Below are 17023 nucleotides of genomic sequence, written 5' to 3'. Positions count from 1 at the left end.
ATTGATTACAGATGAATAGCACAGACTCTTTCCCATTAAAGCCTGTGGTTTATTATGATTGATTGTGATTATCCCATTTCCCTCACAGACAGTTCTAGTATAGGCTAAGTGGAACATTTCCATTCTTCATTTATATTCCAATTGATTATAGAAATTACACAAAAATCTCAGATTTGTCATTCTTCATTTATATTTCTTAGGATTTTAACACATCTTTGTGGTGAGCACAGATATGAGTGCTTGATGATACCTACTGTACCCTCGTGTTCCAACCAGAAAGGCATGCTTGCTGTTTGCCAGTGCCTTGGCCCAAGCTGTCTTCCCCATCAGAAATACCATTCCTCCTCACCCCTACCCTTAGAATGCCTAATGCATTCAGGGCCACCTCCTAAACAAGGCCTTTCCTGACACCTCCCAGTGTTAGTGCATGACAAGTTCCTTTGTATTTCCTTTATCTATTTTGTATTTTCTAGTATATATGATGTTCTTCCCCTCACCCCCTTCTAACAGAAAGTAAACTCCTGGAGGGCAGGGGCCCTTTTTGTCTTCATAGCTCCAGCACCCAGTACAAAGCCTGACTCTGTTGAATGACTGTTTGCTAATCCTGTCTTGAACTGAGCACACTCTTCCACCTGTGGTTTAAAAGATCTTGCTGGGGGCAGCTAGGTGGAGCAGTGGATAGAGCACAGGCCCTGGAGTCAGGAGTACAAAAGATCTTGCTGGATTCTGGATCCAATGCTAAAAGGAACCATCCAAAGAAATCCTCCCTACCCTTTTCTTCAGTGTATAATATGAACTCCAGAGAGGAAAAAAATAGAACTCCCATATCACAGATCTCTACCATATATAATTTCTCACCCTGTTGTGCCTATTCTTGTATAAATCAACCAGGTATTAATTAAGCACTTAATTATGTGATGTTCATCACTGGATGGAGTGGTGTGTGTGGGAGGGGGCAGGAGTATAAGAAAAGATATACACTGATTCTTATTATTCCCTTAGACTCTGCAAGCTCTTTGAGTACGGACTGTCTTTGGCCTCTCTGTGTATCCCAAGTGCTTAATTAACACTGTCCCTGGAATATAGCAACTGCTTAATAAATACTTCTTGATTCAACATATTTGAGAAATACGGTTGGATATCCATCCAGTGTAGTAAGACTACATTTTTATGGAGTGTTTGGAAATCTAGGAGAGAACTTGACTTGGACACTAGAAAGCCTTTGTTGGTTTTTTTTTTTTATGTATGAGGTATTTTATTTTTTCCGTTACATGTAAAGATAGTTCTCAACTTTTGTTTATACATGCTTTACAATTTCAGATTTTTCTCCCTCCCACCCCTCCCTCCCCCCTCCCCTAGACAGCAGGTAATCTGATATAGGTTATATCTATATATCTCTATACATATACATATATATATATATATATATACACACACACATGTATATACACATAATAACATTAATCTTATTTCTGCATTAATCCTGTTACAAGAGAAAGAATCAGAGCAGTGAAGCAAAACCTCAAAATAGAAAGAAAAAAAAACCAACAGCACCCAAAACAAAAGAAATAATATGGTTCAATCAGCATCTATACTCCACAGTTCTTTTTTTTTTTTCTTGGATTTGGAGATCCTCTTCTATCATGAGTTCCCTGGAACTCTTCTGTACCATTGCATTGGTGAGAAGAATATAGTCCATCACAGTAGGTCAACACTCAATGTTGATGATACTGTGTACAATGTTCTTTTGGTTCTGCTCATCTCACTCATCATCAGCTCACACAAGACCCTCCAGGTTTCTCTGAACTCTTCCTGCTCATCATTTCTTACAGCACAATAGTATTCCATTGTATTCATATACCACAACTTGTCCAGCCATTCCCCAATTGATGGGCACCCCCTCATCTTCCAATTCCTTGCTACCACGTAAAGAGCAGCTATAAATATTTTTGTACATGTGGGTCCCTTTCCCCCTTCCATGATTTCTTTGGGCAAAAGACCTAAAAGTGGGATTGCTGGGTCAAAGGGTATGCACAGCTTTATAGCCCTTTGGGCATAATTCCAAATTCCTCTCCAGAATGGTTGGATCAGCTCACAGCTCCACCAACAATGCATTAGTGTTCCAATTTTCCCACAGCCTCGCCAACATTTATTATCTTCCTTTTTTGTCATTTTAGCCAATCTGATAGGTGTCAGGTGGTACCTCAGAGTTGTTTTAATTTGCATCTCTCTAATCATTAGAGATTTAGAGCATTTTTTCATATGGGAATAGATAGCTTTGGTTTCTTCATCAGAAAACTGCCTGTTCATATCCTTTGACCATTTCTCAATTGGGGAATGACTTGGATTCTTATAAATTTGATTTAATTCCCTATATATTTTAGAGATGAGGCCTTTATCAGAAGCACTGGCCTCAAAAATTGTTTCCCAGCTTTCTGCCTCCCTTCCAATTTTGGATGCATTCCTTCTGTTTGTACAAAATTTTTTTAATTTAATATAATCAAAATCATCCATTTTGCCTTTTATAATATACTCTATCTCTTGTTTGGTCAAAAACTGTTTTCCTTTCCAAAGATCTGATAGGTACACTATTCCTTTCTCTCCTAATTTACCTATGGTATCACCTCTTATGTCTAAATCATGTATCCATTTTGACCTTATTTTAGTATAAGGTGTAAGATGTTGGTCTATGCCTAATTTCTGCCATACTATCTTCCAGTTTTCCCAGCAGTTTTTGTCAAATACTGAGTTCCTATTCCAGAAGCTGGAGTCTTTGGGTTTATCAAACACTACATTACTAGTGTCATTTACTACTGCATTTCCTGAGCCTAGCCTATTCCATTGATCTACCACTCTATTTTTTAGTCTGATTGGTATGGCACTGAATAAGTAAATTAATTTAGGCAGTATTGTCATTTTTACTATATTAGCTCTGCCTATCCATGAGCAATTGATATCTTTCCAATTATTTAGATCTGATTTGATTTGTGTGAAGAGTGTTTGGTAGTTGTGTTCATAGAGTTCCTGGGTTTGTCTTGGCAAGTAGACTCCCAAGTATTTTATATTATCTACTGTTACTTTAAATGGAATTTCTCTTTCTATCTCTTGCTGCTGGACTTTGTTGGTCATGTATAGAAATGCTGATGATTTATGTGGATTTATTTTATATCCTGCTACTTTACTAAAGTTGTTAATTGTTTCAAGTAATTTTTGACTTGATTCTCGAGGATTCCTTAAGTATACCATCATATCATCTGCAAAGAGTGATAGTTTTGTTTCCTCCTTGCCTATTCTAATTCCTTTAATTCCCTTCTCTTCTCTGATTGCTAAAGCTAACATTTCTAGAACAATATTAAATAATAGGGGTGATAATGGACATCCCTGTTTCACCCCTGATCTTATTGGGAAGGCCTCTAATTTATCTCCATTGCATATAATACTTGCTGATGGCTTTAGGTAGATACTGTTTATTATTCTAAGGAAAGCTCCCCCTTTTCCTAAACTCTCTAGTGTTTTTATTAGGAATGGGTGCTGTACTTTGTCAAAAGCTTTCTCTGCATCTATTGAGATAATCATATGATTTTGGTTGGTTTTCTTATTGATGTGGTTGATTATGTTAATAGTTTTCCTAATGTTGAACCAGCCCTGCATTCCTGGTATAAATCCCACCTGGTCATAGTGTATTATCCTGGTGATCACTTGCTGTAATCTCCTTGCTAATATCTTATTTAAGATTTTAGCATCAATATTCATTAGGGAGATTGGTCTATAATTTTCTTTCTCTGTTTTTGCTTTGCCTGGTTTTGGTATCACCACCATATTTGTGTCATAAAACGAATTTGGTAGAACTCCTTCTTCACCTATTTTTCCAAATAATTTGTATAATATTGGAATTAATTGTTCTTTAAATGTTTGGTAAAATTCACCCGTAAACCCATCTGGCCCTGGGGATTTTTTCTTAGGGAGTTCATTAATAGCTTGTTCAATTTCTTTTTCTAATATGGGTTTATTTAAGGATTTTATTTCCTCTTCAGTTAACCTGGGCAGTTTGTATCTTTGTAAATATTCATCCATTTCATTTAGATTGTCAAATTTATTGGCATACAGTTGGGCAAAATATTTCCTAATTATTGCTTTAATTTCCACTTCATTGGTGGTAACATCACCCTTTTCATTTTTGATACTGGTAATTTGGTTTTCTTCTTTCTTTTTTTTAATCAAATTAACCAATATTTTATCTATTTTATTGGTTTTTTCATAAAACCAGCTCTTAGTTTTATTGATTAATTCTATAGTTTTTTTGCTTTCAATCTTATTAATTTCTCCTTTAATTTTCAGGATCTCTAATTTAGTGTCTAATTGGGGATTTCTAATTTGTTCTTTTTCTAACTTTTTAAGTTGCATACCCAATTCATTAATCTCCTCTTTCTCTTTTTTATTCATGTAAGCATTTAGAGCTATAAATTTTCCCCTAAGCACTGCTTTGGCTGCATCCCATAGATTTTGGTATGTTGTCTCATTATTGTCATTCTCTTGGATGAAGTTATTGATTGTTTCTATGATTTCTTGTTTGGCCCATTCATTCTTTAGAATGAAATTATTTAGTTTCCAATTGATTTTCATTCTACTTTTCCCTGGCTCTTTCTTACATGTAATTTTTATTGCATCATGATCTGAGAAGGATGCATTTACTATTTCTGCCTTTCTACATTTGACTATGATGTTTTTGTGCCCTAATACATGGTCAATTTTTGAAAATGTGCCATGTACTGCTGAGAAAAAGGTATATTCCTTTCTATCCCCATTCAATTTTCTCCAGACATCTATCATGTCTAACTTTTCTAGTAATCTATTCACCTCTTTCACTTCTTTCTTATTTATTTTTTGGCTAGATTTATCTAATTCTGAGAGGGGGAGATTCAGATCCCCCACTAGTATAGTATTACTATCTAATTCCTCTTGTAACTCATTTAACTTCTCCTCTAAGAACTTGGATGCTATACCACTTGGCGCATACATATTTAATATTGATATTACTTCATTATCTATAGTACCTTTAAGTAAGATGTAATTTCCTTCCTTATCTCTTTTAATGAGATCTATTTTTGCCTGCACTTTGTCTGAGATAAGGATTGCTACCCCTGCCTTTTTTACTTTAGCTGAGGCATAATATATTCTGCTCCAGCCTTTTACCTTTACTCTGTGTGTATCTCTCTGCTTCAAATGTGTTTCTTGTAAACAGCATATTGTAGGGTTCTGGTTTTTAATCCACTCTGCAATTCGCTTCCGTTTTATAGCAGAGTTCATCCCATTCACATTCACAGTTATTATTACTGACTGTCTATTCCCCTCCATTCTATTTACCCCCTTTGTACTTTTCCCCCCTTCTTTCACCCTATTCCTCCTCACTGAGGTTTTACTTCTTGCCCCTGCCTCCCCCGATCTGCCCTCCCTTTTTATCACCCCCCTCTCTTTTCTTTACCCTTTTCTCCCTTGCTTTTGTCCTTCCTTCTATCATTCCCCCCTTTTCCCTTCCCCTTTTGTTTCCCTAAAGAATGAGTTAAGTTTCTTTATCCCAATGAACGTATATGTTATTCCCTCTTTGAGTCAAATCTAATGAGAATAGGGTTGAAACCATGTTCCCCCCTCCTTTCTTTCCCTCTATTGTAATAGGTTTTTTTTCACCTCTTCATATGATATAATTCATCCCATTCCACCTCCCCTTTCCTCTCCTCCCCATAGACTCCCTTTTTATCCCCTTAATTCTTTTGTATCATCACATCAAAGACAATTTATATTTATACCCTCTATATAAAGTCCTTCTCTCTGCCCAAATACATTTACAGTTCTTAAGAGTTATGAGTATTATCTTCCTGTGTAGAGATATAAACAGTTTAACCTAATAGGGTAACTTTTTTTTCCCCCTCTGTTTACCTTTTTAAACTTCTCTTGAGTCTTGTATGTTGAGATCAAATTTTCTATTCAGTTCTGGTCTTTTCACCAGGAAAGATTGAAAGTCCCCAATGTCATTAACTGTCCATCTTTTCCCCTGAAAGAAGATGCACATTTTTGCTGGGTAATAGATTCTCGGCTGCAATCCAAGCTCCTTTGCTTTCCGGAATATCATATTCCAAGCCTTGCGGTCCTTTAATGTTGAAGCTGCCAGGTCCTGAGCAATCCTGACTGTGGCTCCATGATATTTAAATTGCTTCTTTCTGGCTGCTTGGAGTATTTTCTCCTTCACCTGATAACTCTGGAATTTGGCTACAATATTCCTTGGAGTTTTCCTTTTGGGGTCTCTTTCAGGAGGGCCTTTGTTGGTTTTTAAATAGAAGTGACATGATGAAAGACATGTTTCAGGAAAAGAAGTTTGATGGAGTTATGCAAGATGGATTGAGAGTAGGGCTTTGGGAGGTAGGAATGATGAGTCAGACTAGCTAGGAAACTGTTGCAATAATAGTGGTGTGAGGGGATGAGGACCATGTCTATGCAGGGATGGAGAGGAAAGATATTTCAAAGGAAGAAAATGAAGGATTTCAAAGACAGTCATATGCAAGGCCTCTAGCATAATGTCAGTATTGAATGCTGAGAAGTCAGACTTTTAAAAAAATTCAGTTGTTATTTGTTCTCTCACCACTAAAAAGAAAAACTACACATTTAATACTGATAAAGCAATCAATCAAAATCCAATTTTCTATTTTTCAAAAAGCAGGGTGAAATCAGTTCTGTGCTAGAAAAAATGTATTTTGACCAATCTAGGTCAACTAGACTGTACCTAGGAATGATTCTACTTTGAACCCACACATCAGGTGTATTTATTTAATTGAAATCTAGGTTTCAGAATTGATCACCGTTTTCTGTTGACATATAAAATCTCAGATATAGTTCTTTAGAGAATAAATGGAAAAACTCACTGTTTACAACAAAATTCATTATTTCTAGAGTATTTGTTTTCTATTCTTGAACTTCCAAGTCTTGCTCTCTTCAACAGTTTTGAGTCCTCTTACCATTTACAAATAAAATTTTGTTCTCACAACAGATGAATTAGATAATGTGGATAAGGATTGGTACAGTAGAAATAATGAAGATACAGGCTTTGCCCCATTATTATCCAATTTCATTTGATTTTCATGGCTATTTTGCCTCTGACTGCTACCTTCAGTTCTTCCATTTCGACTGTATTAGCGCACTGCTGATAGGGGGAAAAAAGACAATTTAATAGGCTCTAATTATCTATTGATTATTGATGATCATGCACTTAAAAGTGCTAAAATTCCCCCAGCCTGGGGGAGAGAGTGTCCTAAGAATATGTCTAGATCCAGCCTGCATTCATTCATTCTCTCTCTTTCTCTCTCTCTCATCAATATCTGGTTTCATCGTTTATATCCATCAGATGCTTCCTGCTTTATTTGACCAATTATTTTCTTCCAGTAGTTTGAGCCAGAAATTACAAGCAGCACCATCAATGAAAAAAGTCCAAAATATTTTTAAGAGCTTTCATTAGGAGGAGAAAGAAAATAAACAACCGTTTCCTCATCAATATGTGTTTCTGTGTGCTATATTATTTATTACCATGTCATGCTTGGGAGAATGACGGAGTAGTTCTGACCCATGCATGTTTCACGTTAGAGCACAGTGAGTCACAGGCAAACTTAAAATGAGTACTTCTATTGAGAACTATCTTTACATGTAACGGAAAAAATAAAATACCTTATACATTAAAAAAAAAAAAAGAATTAATCGATAACTTTGTAGAGATGAGTTTCACTTAAAAAAATAAAATTGTAAAGTAGAAAAAAAAATGAGTACTTCTAAGGGCCCTTCAGTTTACAAAATCCAATCTTCCCGCAAGAGAACAGGCTCAAGTTTCCAGACTAAAACGATTCTCTTTGGAAGGATCACCTCATCAATTTTTCAAAGCTATCTTTGTGAGAGACTTGCCATAGGTCAGCTGACCTGAATGTTTCAGGTCAACTGACCCAACTGTCAGAAAGCTTTCCCGGATGTTTAACCCCAAAGCTCCTTTATCATTGTCTCCATTTGTTTCCCTTCCTCAAATATCTCTAGTGAGCAGGTGATGATTTCTTTATTTGGAAGAATATCCTGTGGCTCCTGACTGGTATATATGCAAGTTGGATATTTAAAAGACATTTGCCAAGATCTTTCCAGATCCAGAAGTTAAATCCACCAAACTAGAATGTCCCCAGTACCTGCCCTAATTTGATTTCTTTTTCTTCCAAAATAGGAACCGTTTAAGCTTTCCATCATCTGTGATTTTTTTTTCCGTTTCTTCACATCCTCAGATATAGTCAGTAATAGCTCAGGGATTATTATCCTGTTCTCCCACAAGCTTCAGTTAACTTGAAATGGTTTAACTGGCCATGTGACGTGTTAAATCCTAGTGATGGCTTAGTGAAAAGGAGCGTTGGAGTTGGAATCAGCGGAGATGTGGGTTTGTATCCTGTCTCTAGAGCTTCTTAGATATATAACCTTGGACAGGTCACTTAAATTCTTCAAGTCTCAGTTTCCTCATCTGTAAAATGGTGATTATAATTTGTGCACTGCTTATCTACCTCTGTGCATTGTTTTAAGGAAATTACTTGCTAATCTAAAAGATTTTATATATATGTATATATATATGAATTATTATTCAGAGATGAGAACAACATTGCAAGCAGAGATCCTATTACCAGCAGTGCTTTATTTCAACAGCACTTTAGAGCATTGCAATTTCAAATAGTACTCTTAAGCTTACAAAGCTCTTTACACACATTTATCTCACTTGGACTTGACAACTGTACTGAGAAGGAGGCACTTACCTATATTAGTCCCATTTTACAGATGAGAAAAGTGAGGCCTAGAAAAGATTAAATGACTTGTATAGGGGGTTGCACAGTTAGTTTCAGAGGTGGGATTTGAATCTTTACCATGTGCCTCCAGAGCCTTTCTTGATCTCTGCTATGCTGTGGCCAGCATCTGTTGTTTTGAAAGCAGCTTCTTTTCTATCATTCTGTGATATCTTTTAAAAAAAAAATTTTTTTTTGCGGGGCAGTGAGGGTTAAGTGACTTGCCCAGGGTCATACAGCTGCTAAATATCAAGTGTCTGAGACCAGATTTGAATTCAGGTCCTCCTGAATCCAGGGCCCTTGCTTTATCCACTGAACCACCTAGCTGCCCCCCATTCTGTGATATCTTACAGGGGTCAGTTGTAGGCCATACAGAGTAGAAACACATTTGAACAGATTGCCATGCTCATTTGCATTCTGGATGTCCTCTTGGCCACTAGACTAGTGTTTTTTTAATGCCTTCTCTTGTTTTCCTTTCTATCCCCAGATTAAAACTCTATCTTGCTAAATGGATAGCAAAGAGCTCAGTCATAGCTAAGAAAAAGTTTTGGCATGTAAGTGCTCAGTACCTCTTGTCATGAGTCTCACTGTCCCAAGCTTCCCAGCCTCCCCCACCCCCACCCCAACCCAGAGCCAGGCATGTTTTACTGAATCCTCTGACAGGTGGCAAAGTTTACATCTGGCTTTGACTTCAGTTGTGTTTTCTATTTGTTAGGAAGTCATTTTTCCATTCTTTGTTTCTGACTACCAGTATATCTTTTCCCGGTGTCCTTGAAGGAGAATGTGTTAAAGTCATTCTTGTGCCTTTCTAAGCTACAACCCCAGTAATCAGACTTTGAATATACTACTTAGCCTTTAGGTTTTGATGCATTTAAGAGTTATCAGGTGGCAGTTAGGTGGTGCAGTAGATAAAACACCAGCCCTGGATTCAGGAGGACCTGAGTTCAAATGTGGCCTCAGACACTTGGCACTTACTAGCTGTGTGACCCCGGGCAAGTCACTTAACATTCATTGCCCCACCCAAAGGAAAAAAAAAGAGCTATCAGCTGTGATCAACCTCAAGCAGAGGAAATAAACTGATGTTTGATCAGCAACAGGGATTACTTTTCATTGGGCTAAGTGGCTTGATATTTTAAAGCACAAGCAAGAATATATTCAGAGGGTGAACTTGGTTCCTTGCTTCTTGTTTCTGTTGTTTTAGTTACCCTGGAGGAACATATTATTAATATCTATTAATTCTTGTGAGACTCTGAGTCCTGCAGATGGAGGAGCCTCTTACAAATAGAGATGTTTTATTTACCCATCAAAGACAATGCAGCTTCCTCCCTCAGAACACAGTTTGACAGTAACATCTTAGAACAGATGTTTCAGCAACCTCCAGATGTTTTTGTTTGGTGGCACAAAGACTCTGTTCTTCATGGGATGGTCTGTTAAAAAATCTGTTCCCCTATGTGAAGGTTGAGGTAGTGTGTATATGTGTGTAAATTGATTTCACATTGGGGGTGGGAGGAGAGTTCATTTAACTCTTTAGGTGGTCTCTGGGATTTAACTTCCAGGGACTCCATTTTCCAGTTTGTGGGATTGGCAGAACTCAGACATGTTGTTAAAAAATAAAAAAAAGTTTGGCCTCTTCACCCAGACACCCCAAATGGATTGGTTTAAGTGTCCCAAGTCCCTTTTGTCAAAAACAGGAATTCTAACAGAGTTCTCAGAAAGTTAGTCAAACAAATACTTTGAGGGAATGTGAGCATTCCTTTTGGGTAATTGTTTGTTTTACCCTTCCCTTGAGAAGTGCATTGGAGGGATTTTTTTACCCTTATTAACTTAGAAAAGAATTGCCATCATGAGCTATACTCAGGATAACAAAGGATATGATTTCAGGGGCTCTTCCAGCAAAGTAGATTTTTACTTATTAAGATGTGCTATTTTAGCAGAAAACATTTTGATTTAAGTATGTGGGGGCGGGTATTATTTTGAAAATGTTGAATAAATGGAATTGGATCATGTTTACCCCAACTGTCTTTTCTCCTGGACTACTTCCCAACCTTGAGTGACTCACCAATTAGAAGCTATGTGGGTGTAGTCGTGTATACAGTGTATCTATAGAAGTGAGCGTGTGTGTGTGTGTGTGTGTGTGTGTGTGTGTGTGTGTGTGTGTATTAGGGACATAGTTAAAACATATAGATTAAGTGCTGTGCTTTACTGTCAGTTCCTAGACTCACATGTATAATCGTAAAGACCTTAGAAGGCATGTTTGTTTGGATGGAGTCAGGGGGCCTGGGTTCAAAGCCAGGCTCTGCCACTCACTCACTTTGTAACAATCATGAGGTAGTCACTTTACCATCCTAGGCCTCAGTTTCCTCATCTGTAAAATGAGGAGATTATACTAGATGGCTTTGGAGGTCCCTTTCTGCTCTAGATCAGGGGTCCTGTGTAACAAGATCACAAGGTATAGGGAGGTAGGCAGGCAAGCAGAATAGTCATCCATGGGAGATAATACTTAAAAATATATAACTTGGGGCAGCTATATATAACTTAAGGTGGCTCAGTGGATAAAGTACTGAACCAGGAGTCAGGAAGACTCATCTTCATAAGTTCAAATCAGGCTTCAGATACTTACTAGCCACGTGACCTTGTGCAAGTCACTTAACCCTGTTTGTCTCAGTTCTTCATCTGTTAAATGAACTGCTGAGGGAAGTTGCAAACCACTCCAGTATCTCTGCCAAGAAGACCCCGGTTGGGGTCAGACATAACTGAATAAAAACTTTGGGACAAATTACTTTAGCCCTCCAAGCCCCAGGTTGTTGTTTTTTTTGTTTTCCCTTTCCCATCTGTAAAATGAAGGGATTGGCCTAGATTACCTCTGTGGTTCGTTCCGGTTCCAAAATCGTGATCCTTTAATCCTCATATGAATTGAATTTTAAAGCCTTCCTCCATGATGAGATACAAAACACTGTCAGGGAGCTCATAGGGCATATGTAGTGGTGGTGCTGCCACGCCACATTGACCTCGAAGTCATTCTTTTCATTATAGTCTGAACTTCAGAACTTTTGACACGCTCTGCCCACCTCCCCAAAGCAAGCATTCAACATACTACAATGGGCCATGTCGATTTTAATGTCCAACTGTTCTGGGACTGTTGATGTTCCTGAAAGTGTTTGTGGTAACAAACTTTGTGAAGAAGGAGGATACGTTTGGGATGATACAGACTCACCCTGCCTGTGAGGCATGAGTTTTATATATAAGGCTGTCTAGTGCCAAGCAGCAAAGAAAGCTATTTAAAGTGTGTTTATACAGACTGTTTCCCTGAATTATTCTTTGTAACCGGATTTCTATGTTAAGGGGAGGAACCCCTGATAAATTTTGAACCTACTTGTGTCATACCTTAGAATGAGAGTAAAGATCCATTTTCAAGGGACTTGCATTTCTAGGAATTGTGACACTCTGGATCCAATCATACTGTGCGTGCGTGTGTGTGTGTGTGTGTGTGTGTGTGTGTGTGTGTGTGTGTGTGTGTGACAGTGAAGGTGATGCATTATTCTTTACTATATATTTATATATATATAAATAAGTATATCTTTATTATGTATGTTACTATTTTATACTGTTTTTATATATAGTTATATATTACTATGTTACTATTAACTATATATTACTACTATAGTTACATATATTACTATATATGTAGTAATAGATGTGTGTATATGTGTATGTGCATACACACATACACACATACACACAGAGTAAAGAATAATGCGTCTCCTTCATCATGACAGAGCCCATAACCCATAACCAACAGCATCCTTGTCTAACCAAGCCAATGCTCTGACAGGAGTCCTACCATATTCTCTGACTTCTCTTACCCTAGCAGGAATGCTATCTCCTACCCCTGGGGTAATTTCTCTATTGAGAAATGCTTGTTTCTCATACCGTGTGAAATCTTGCCTCATCAGAGCTCAACACCCCCCCCCCTTTTTTAATTCTGAGAGTGTTTGAATATAAGCAGAATTTAGAAAAGAACTATTGACAAAAGCTAAAAGACTTTACTTGGTCCCATGTTCCCAATCTTAAAAGATGGATTAAAAAAAAATATATGTATACACATACATACACACACATATATATACATATATACACACACACACATATATATACATATACACACACACATATATATACATATACACACACACACACACACACACACACACACACACACACATATATATATATATAAAGTGTTACCAGGGGCAGCTAGGTGGCACAGTGGATAAAGCACTGGCCCTGGATTATGGAGGACCTGAGTTCAAATCCGGCCTCAGATACTTGTCACTTACTAGCTGTGTGACCCTGGGCAAGTCACTTAACCCCCATTGCCTCCCCACTCCTCCAAAGAATGTTACCACTAAATGCTGAGACTGTGTAGAAATATATTAAGTTGTGTTTTTATCTATACAAGATACCATTTAAATAAAAAAAACCAGGTCCATGGGGGAGGAGTTAAGGATTTATGTTTTATGTGTTCATAGGGTTCCGAATGTGTATGAAACATAATTAAGATTTACTAAAGATAGTAGTAAAGAAGATAGACTAAATCTATAAGATTTAGAGTAAATTCACTATCCGGGAAGGGTTAACAAATAATTTTACTTCAAAATGGAAATTTCTAGTAGATATCTAGTCAGCTTAACTGAAGACGCCCTTTTCACCATAAAAGAATAATGTAAGCACAAAATAAATGAGGTTGCTTTTTTTCCATTCATTTTCTAGCTCGTTATAACTTTCCCTTGAAGTGACTTTTCTAATAATCAGAAGACTTCCCCAAAGGATAACAGGGATCAGAGATGTGTGCAGTTGCCACAGTGACAGCTGTCCAGTGTAAACATCTCACTCACAGTACTTCTGTTTATCATCTGTTTTCAGGGCAGTTTAAGCTGCTGGAACAAGACCGGGATATTAAGGAACCAGTGCAGTATTTTAACAGTGTGGAGGAGGTGGCGAAAGCATTTCCTGAACGAGTTTACGTCATGGAGGAAATAACATTCAACGTGAAGGTAGCCCTTGACGAACAAATATTTATCTCTGCCCAAGTGTTTTAACTTTTAAGCCTTTACGTACATAATAAATCCACATCTGTCCTCATAGTAGGGCTTGCAGAGAGCTCTTATGAGGCCTGTCTTTTATTCATGGCTTGGGGTTGGTGGGAGCAAAGCAGACAGAGACCAGAGGTTGAAATGTGAAGAGGCCATGTGTGGTGAAACCACTTGCTATCCCCAACAGACTCACACATTTGATTACAATGAAATGTTGCTAGAGTTGAAAAAAAAAAAAAAAGACAATCTCCTGACATGTCCCTAAAGTTCCTTGGACTTTTCCTTGCTACACAATAGTGATTCACACTCTCTGGAGTAAGGCTAGTTGCCAGGGGTTATATCTTGGGCACATTTATAGCACTGTCCTGAAGTCTTGCTAGGACCCATTGCGTTGGGGATCCCATGGAGGCAATAATTGGCTTATAATAATACTCTTGATAAGGAAGAGTGTGTGTGTGTGTGTGTGTGTGTATACATGCACACCTTTTATATACTAAATCTGACCTATAACATAAGTGGTTATATTATAATGAGATTCCAAATGAAATCTGGGTAAACCAAAATTCTCAATTAATGATTTATTTTCTGTGCTATCTTCCAACTCCCCCTTTTTAGGATTGGAGAAAGAGAAGTATCAGGAATTTATTTTTTTAAAAAAAGAAAAGAATTATCAGGTTACTCCTTGAGTCAGTACCCTTTCAGCCTTTACCCTTTTCTCTTGGTTCAACAATAATCATGATAACTCACAGTAATTTAAAGTTTACAAAAGCTTTTTCCTCATAACGACTTGATGATACCTTGTATAGGGCAAATAATATTAACCCGACTTTTTATAGATGAGAGAACTGAGACTGAATATTCAAGTAACTTGCCCAGGGTCACACAGTTTTTCATAGGACTTGAACCTAGGTCTTTTTTTTAAGTTCAGTGCTTCCTTGAGTATCTGAAGCTCATTTTATTCAGAAAGATGCCTGGTCATCAAAAAAAAAGTTTAAATTTGGTTTACGATGTGTTTTAGTAAGGCAGGAAATCATATTAATATGTCTTGAAAATTTTCTCCTGCAAGGGCTAAAACATAAAGGTTTTTCTGATCAGTACTGAGATAAGCAGGAAATTATGAAGCAGAACCACCCCATTCCCTTGAACATTCCAGGTAATTGAGGTTTTACTGTATTTTTATAGTTAGGTGGCAGGTTTCCAGCTATTGAAAATCTGCACTGAGTGTAAAACAGACTTACCATTTATGTGGCATGGTGTCTGAGCTCAAGTGTGCACCAACATTCAGATGAGTGAGTCACTCCACCTACACCTTTTAGAAAAAGAAGGGGAAAGAATGTCCCAAAACAACCTCTTAATTAGAGATGTTGATAAGCTCATTTTAATTGACTTTTTAACTTCCTGTATTGAAAAATAGCTGTTATGTTCTACCCTTTAAGTTGACATGCTCAAGAAGAATAAGAAAATGCATTTTCATTTATTTGCAGAACCTTCAGAAAAGAAATTACATTCAGGTTGGGATCTTTAATTTTTGAGGGTTTTTTCTTTCTCATTTGGGTTATTTCATGGGTAGTGGATACAGTCTTCAGGATGTCTTCATTTACCATGTGTTTTGTGAGAGTCTACGTGTTTGTTTTCTTTAAAACTGCAAGTTTTTTCACCTTCCTTATGAGTAGACTTGTTGGAATTTTTTTTTTCAGGGCAATGAGGATTAAGTGACTTTTGCCCAGGGTCACACAGCTAGTAAGTGTCAAGTGTCGGAGATCGGATCTGAACTCAGGTCCTTCTGAATCAAGGGCCAGTGCTTTATCCACTGTGCCACCTAGGTGCCCCTGAGTTGTTGGAATTTTAATATGCTCTATTAGAGGTTAGAAACGATGACACATTTATGGCTTAGTAATACTGGAGGCAGCTAGGTGACAGAATATATAGAGGCCAGTACTTGGAATCAGGAAGATTTGAGTTCAAATCTTGCCTCAGGTACTCATTAATTATGTAATCCAGTGCAAAGTATTTTACTGTCATTCAGTCATTTCAGTCTTGTCCGCCTCTTGGTTGACCCCATTTGGGATTTTCTTGGCAGAGATACTGTAATGGTTTGCCATTTCTTTCAGCTCATTTACAGATGAGGAAACAATTAAAACAAACAGGGTTAAGTGACTTGTCCAGAGACACACAGCTACTAAGTGTCTGAGGCAAGATTTGAACTCAGGAAGATGAATCTTCCTGTCTGTAGGCCCAGCACTGTGCCACATCTTTAAGATTCAATTCCATTATTTCTTTTTTTTTTCTTCTTCTTCTTTTTTTTTTTTTTTTTTTTTGCAGGGCAATGAGGGTTAAGTGACTTGCTCAGGGTCACACAGCTAGGAAGTGTCAAGTGTCTGAGGCCAGATTTGAACTCAGGTCCTCCTGAATCCAGAGCTTGTGCTTTATCCACTGCGCCACCTGGCTGCCCCCAGTTCCATTATTTCTAAATAATGGCACCTAAACTCACTAAGTTGTGGTGAAGATCAACTGAATTAATGTATGTAAAGTGCTTTGTAAATCAACTTTGAAGTACTTTATAAATGCAAACTATTATTATTATAATCCATAGTATTGGGTGTTAGTGAATATTTCCACATACATAGAAATCCACCAAGATCTATAACTGTCTCCTCTTTCAGATTTAATCATGTCTTATGTGCTTCAGAATGATTTCTAAATATTATGTAGTTTTCTATAAGTAAACTCAAATAGTATCATGGAAAATGCCCTTCCAATGAACTTAGTGAAGTTCAGTATTATTTTTCAAGTCATTAATTAGAAAGAGGCAACCCCTGTCAAGGTTTATCTCATTTTTTCATTTCACCATTTTTATGTACACAATTGAAATCATCCTTGCCCTCAAGGAGCTTAAAATATCTGATATTTCTCTTTAAAATTTGCTTTCAGGGGCAGCTAGGCGGCACAGTAGATAGAGCACCGGCCCTGGATTCAGGAGGACCTGAGTTCAAATCTGGTCTCAGACACTTAACACTTATTAGCTGTGTGACCCTGGGCAAGTCACTTAACCCCAATTGCCTCGCAAAAAAAAGAAAACAAAAA

General features: G+C 37.4%; 1 protein-coding gene across 2 annotated transcripts in view; it reads left to right on the top strand.

Moving 5' to 3' along the window:
• Positions 1-17023, top strand: part of GAREM1 (GRB2 associated regulator of MAPK1 subtype 1) — a 230844-nt gene that overhangs the window by 162298 nt on the left and 51523 nt on the right. For both annotated transcript variants that reach the window (XM_043975699.1, XM_043975700.1), the window contains exon 3: positions 13770-13900. In XM_043975699.1, coding sequence (XP_043831634.1) covers positions 13770-13900 — 131 coding nt within the window. The remainder of the gene's footprint in view (positions 1-13769; positions 13901-17023) is intronic.

Source organism: Dromiciops gliroides, chromosome 1 (assembly GCF_019393635.1).
Source record: "Dromiciops gliroides isolate mDroGli1 chromosome 1, mDroGli1.pri, whole genome shotgun sequence".
In the NCBI taxonomy this organism is placed as follows: domain Eukaryota; kingdom Metazoa; phylum Chordata; class Mammalia; order Microbiotheria; family Microbiotheriidae; genus Dromiciops; species Dromiciops gliroides.
Note: the sequence above shows the minus strand (reverse complement) of the source record. Positions and strands in the feature narration are given on the sequence as shown.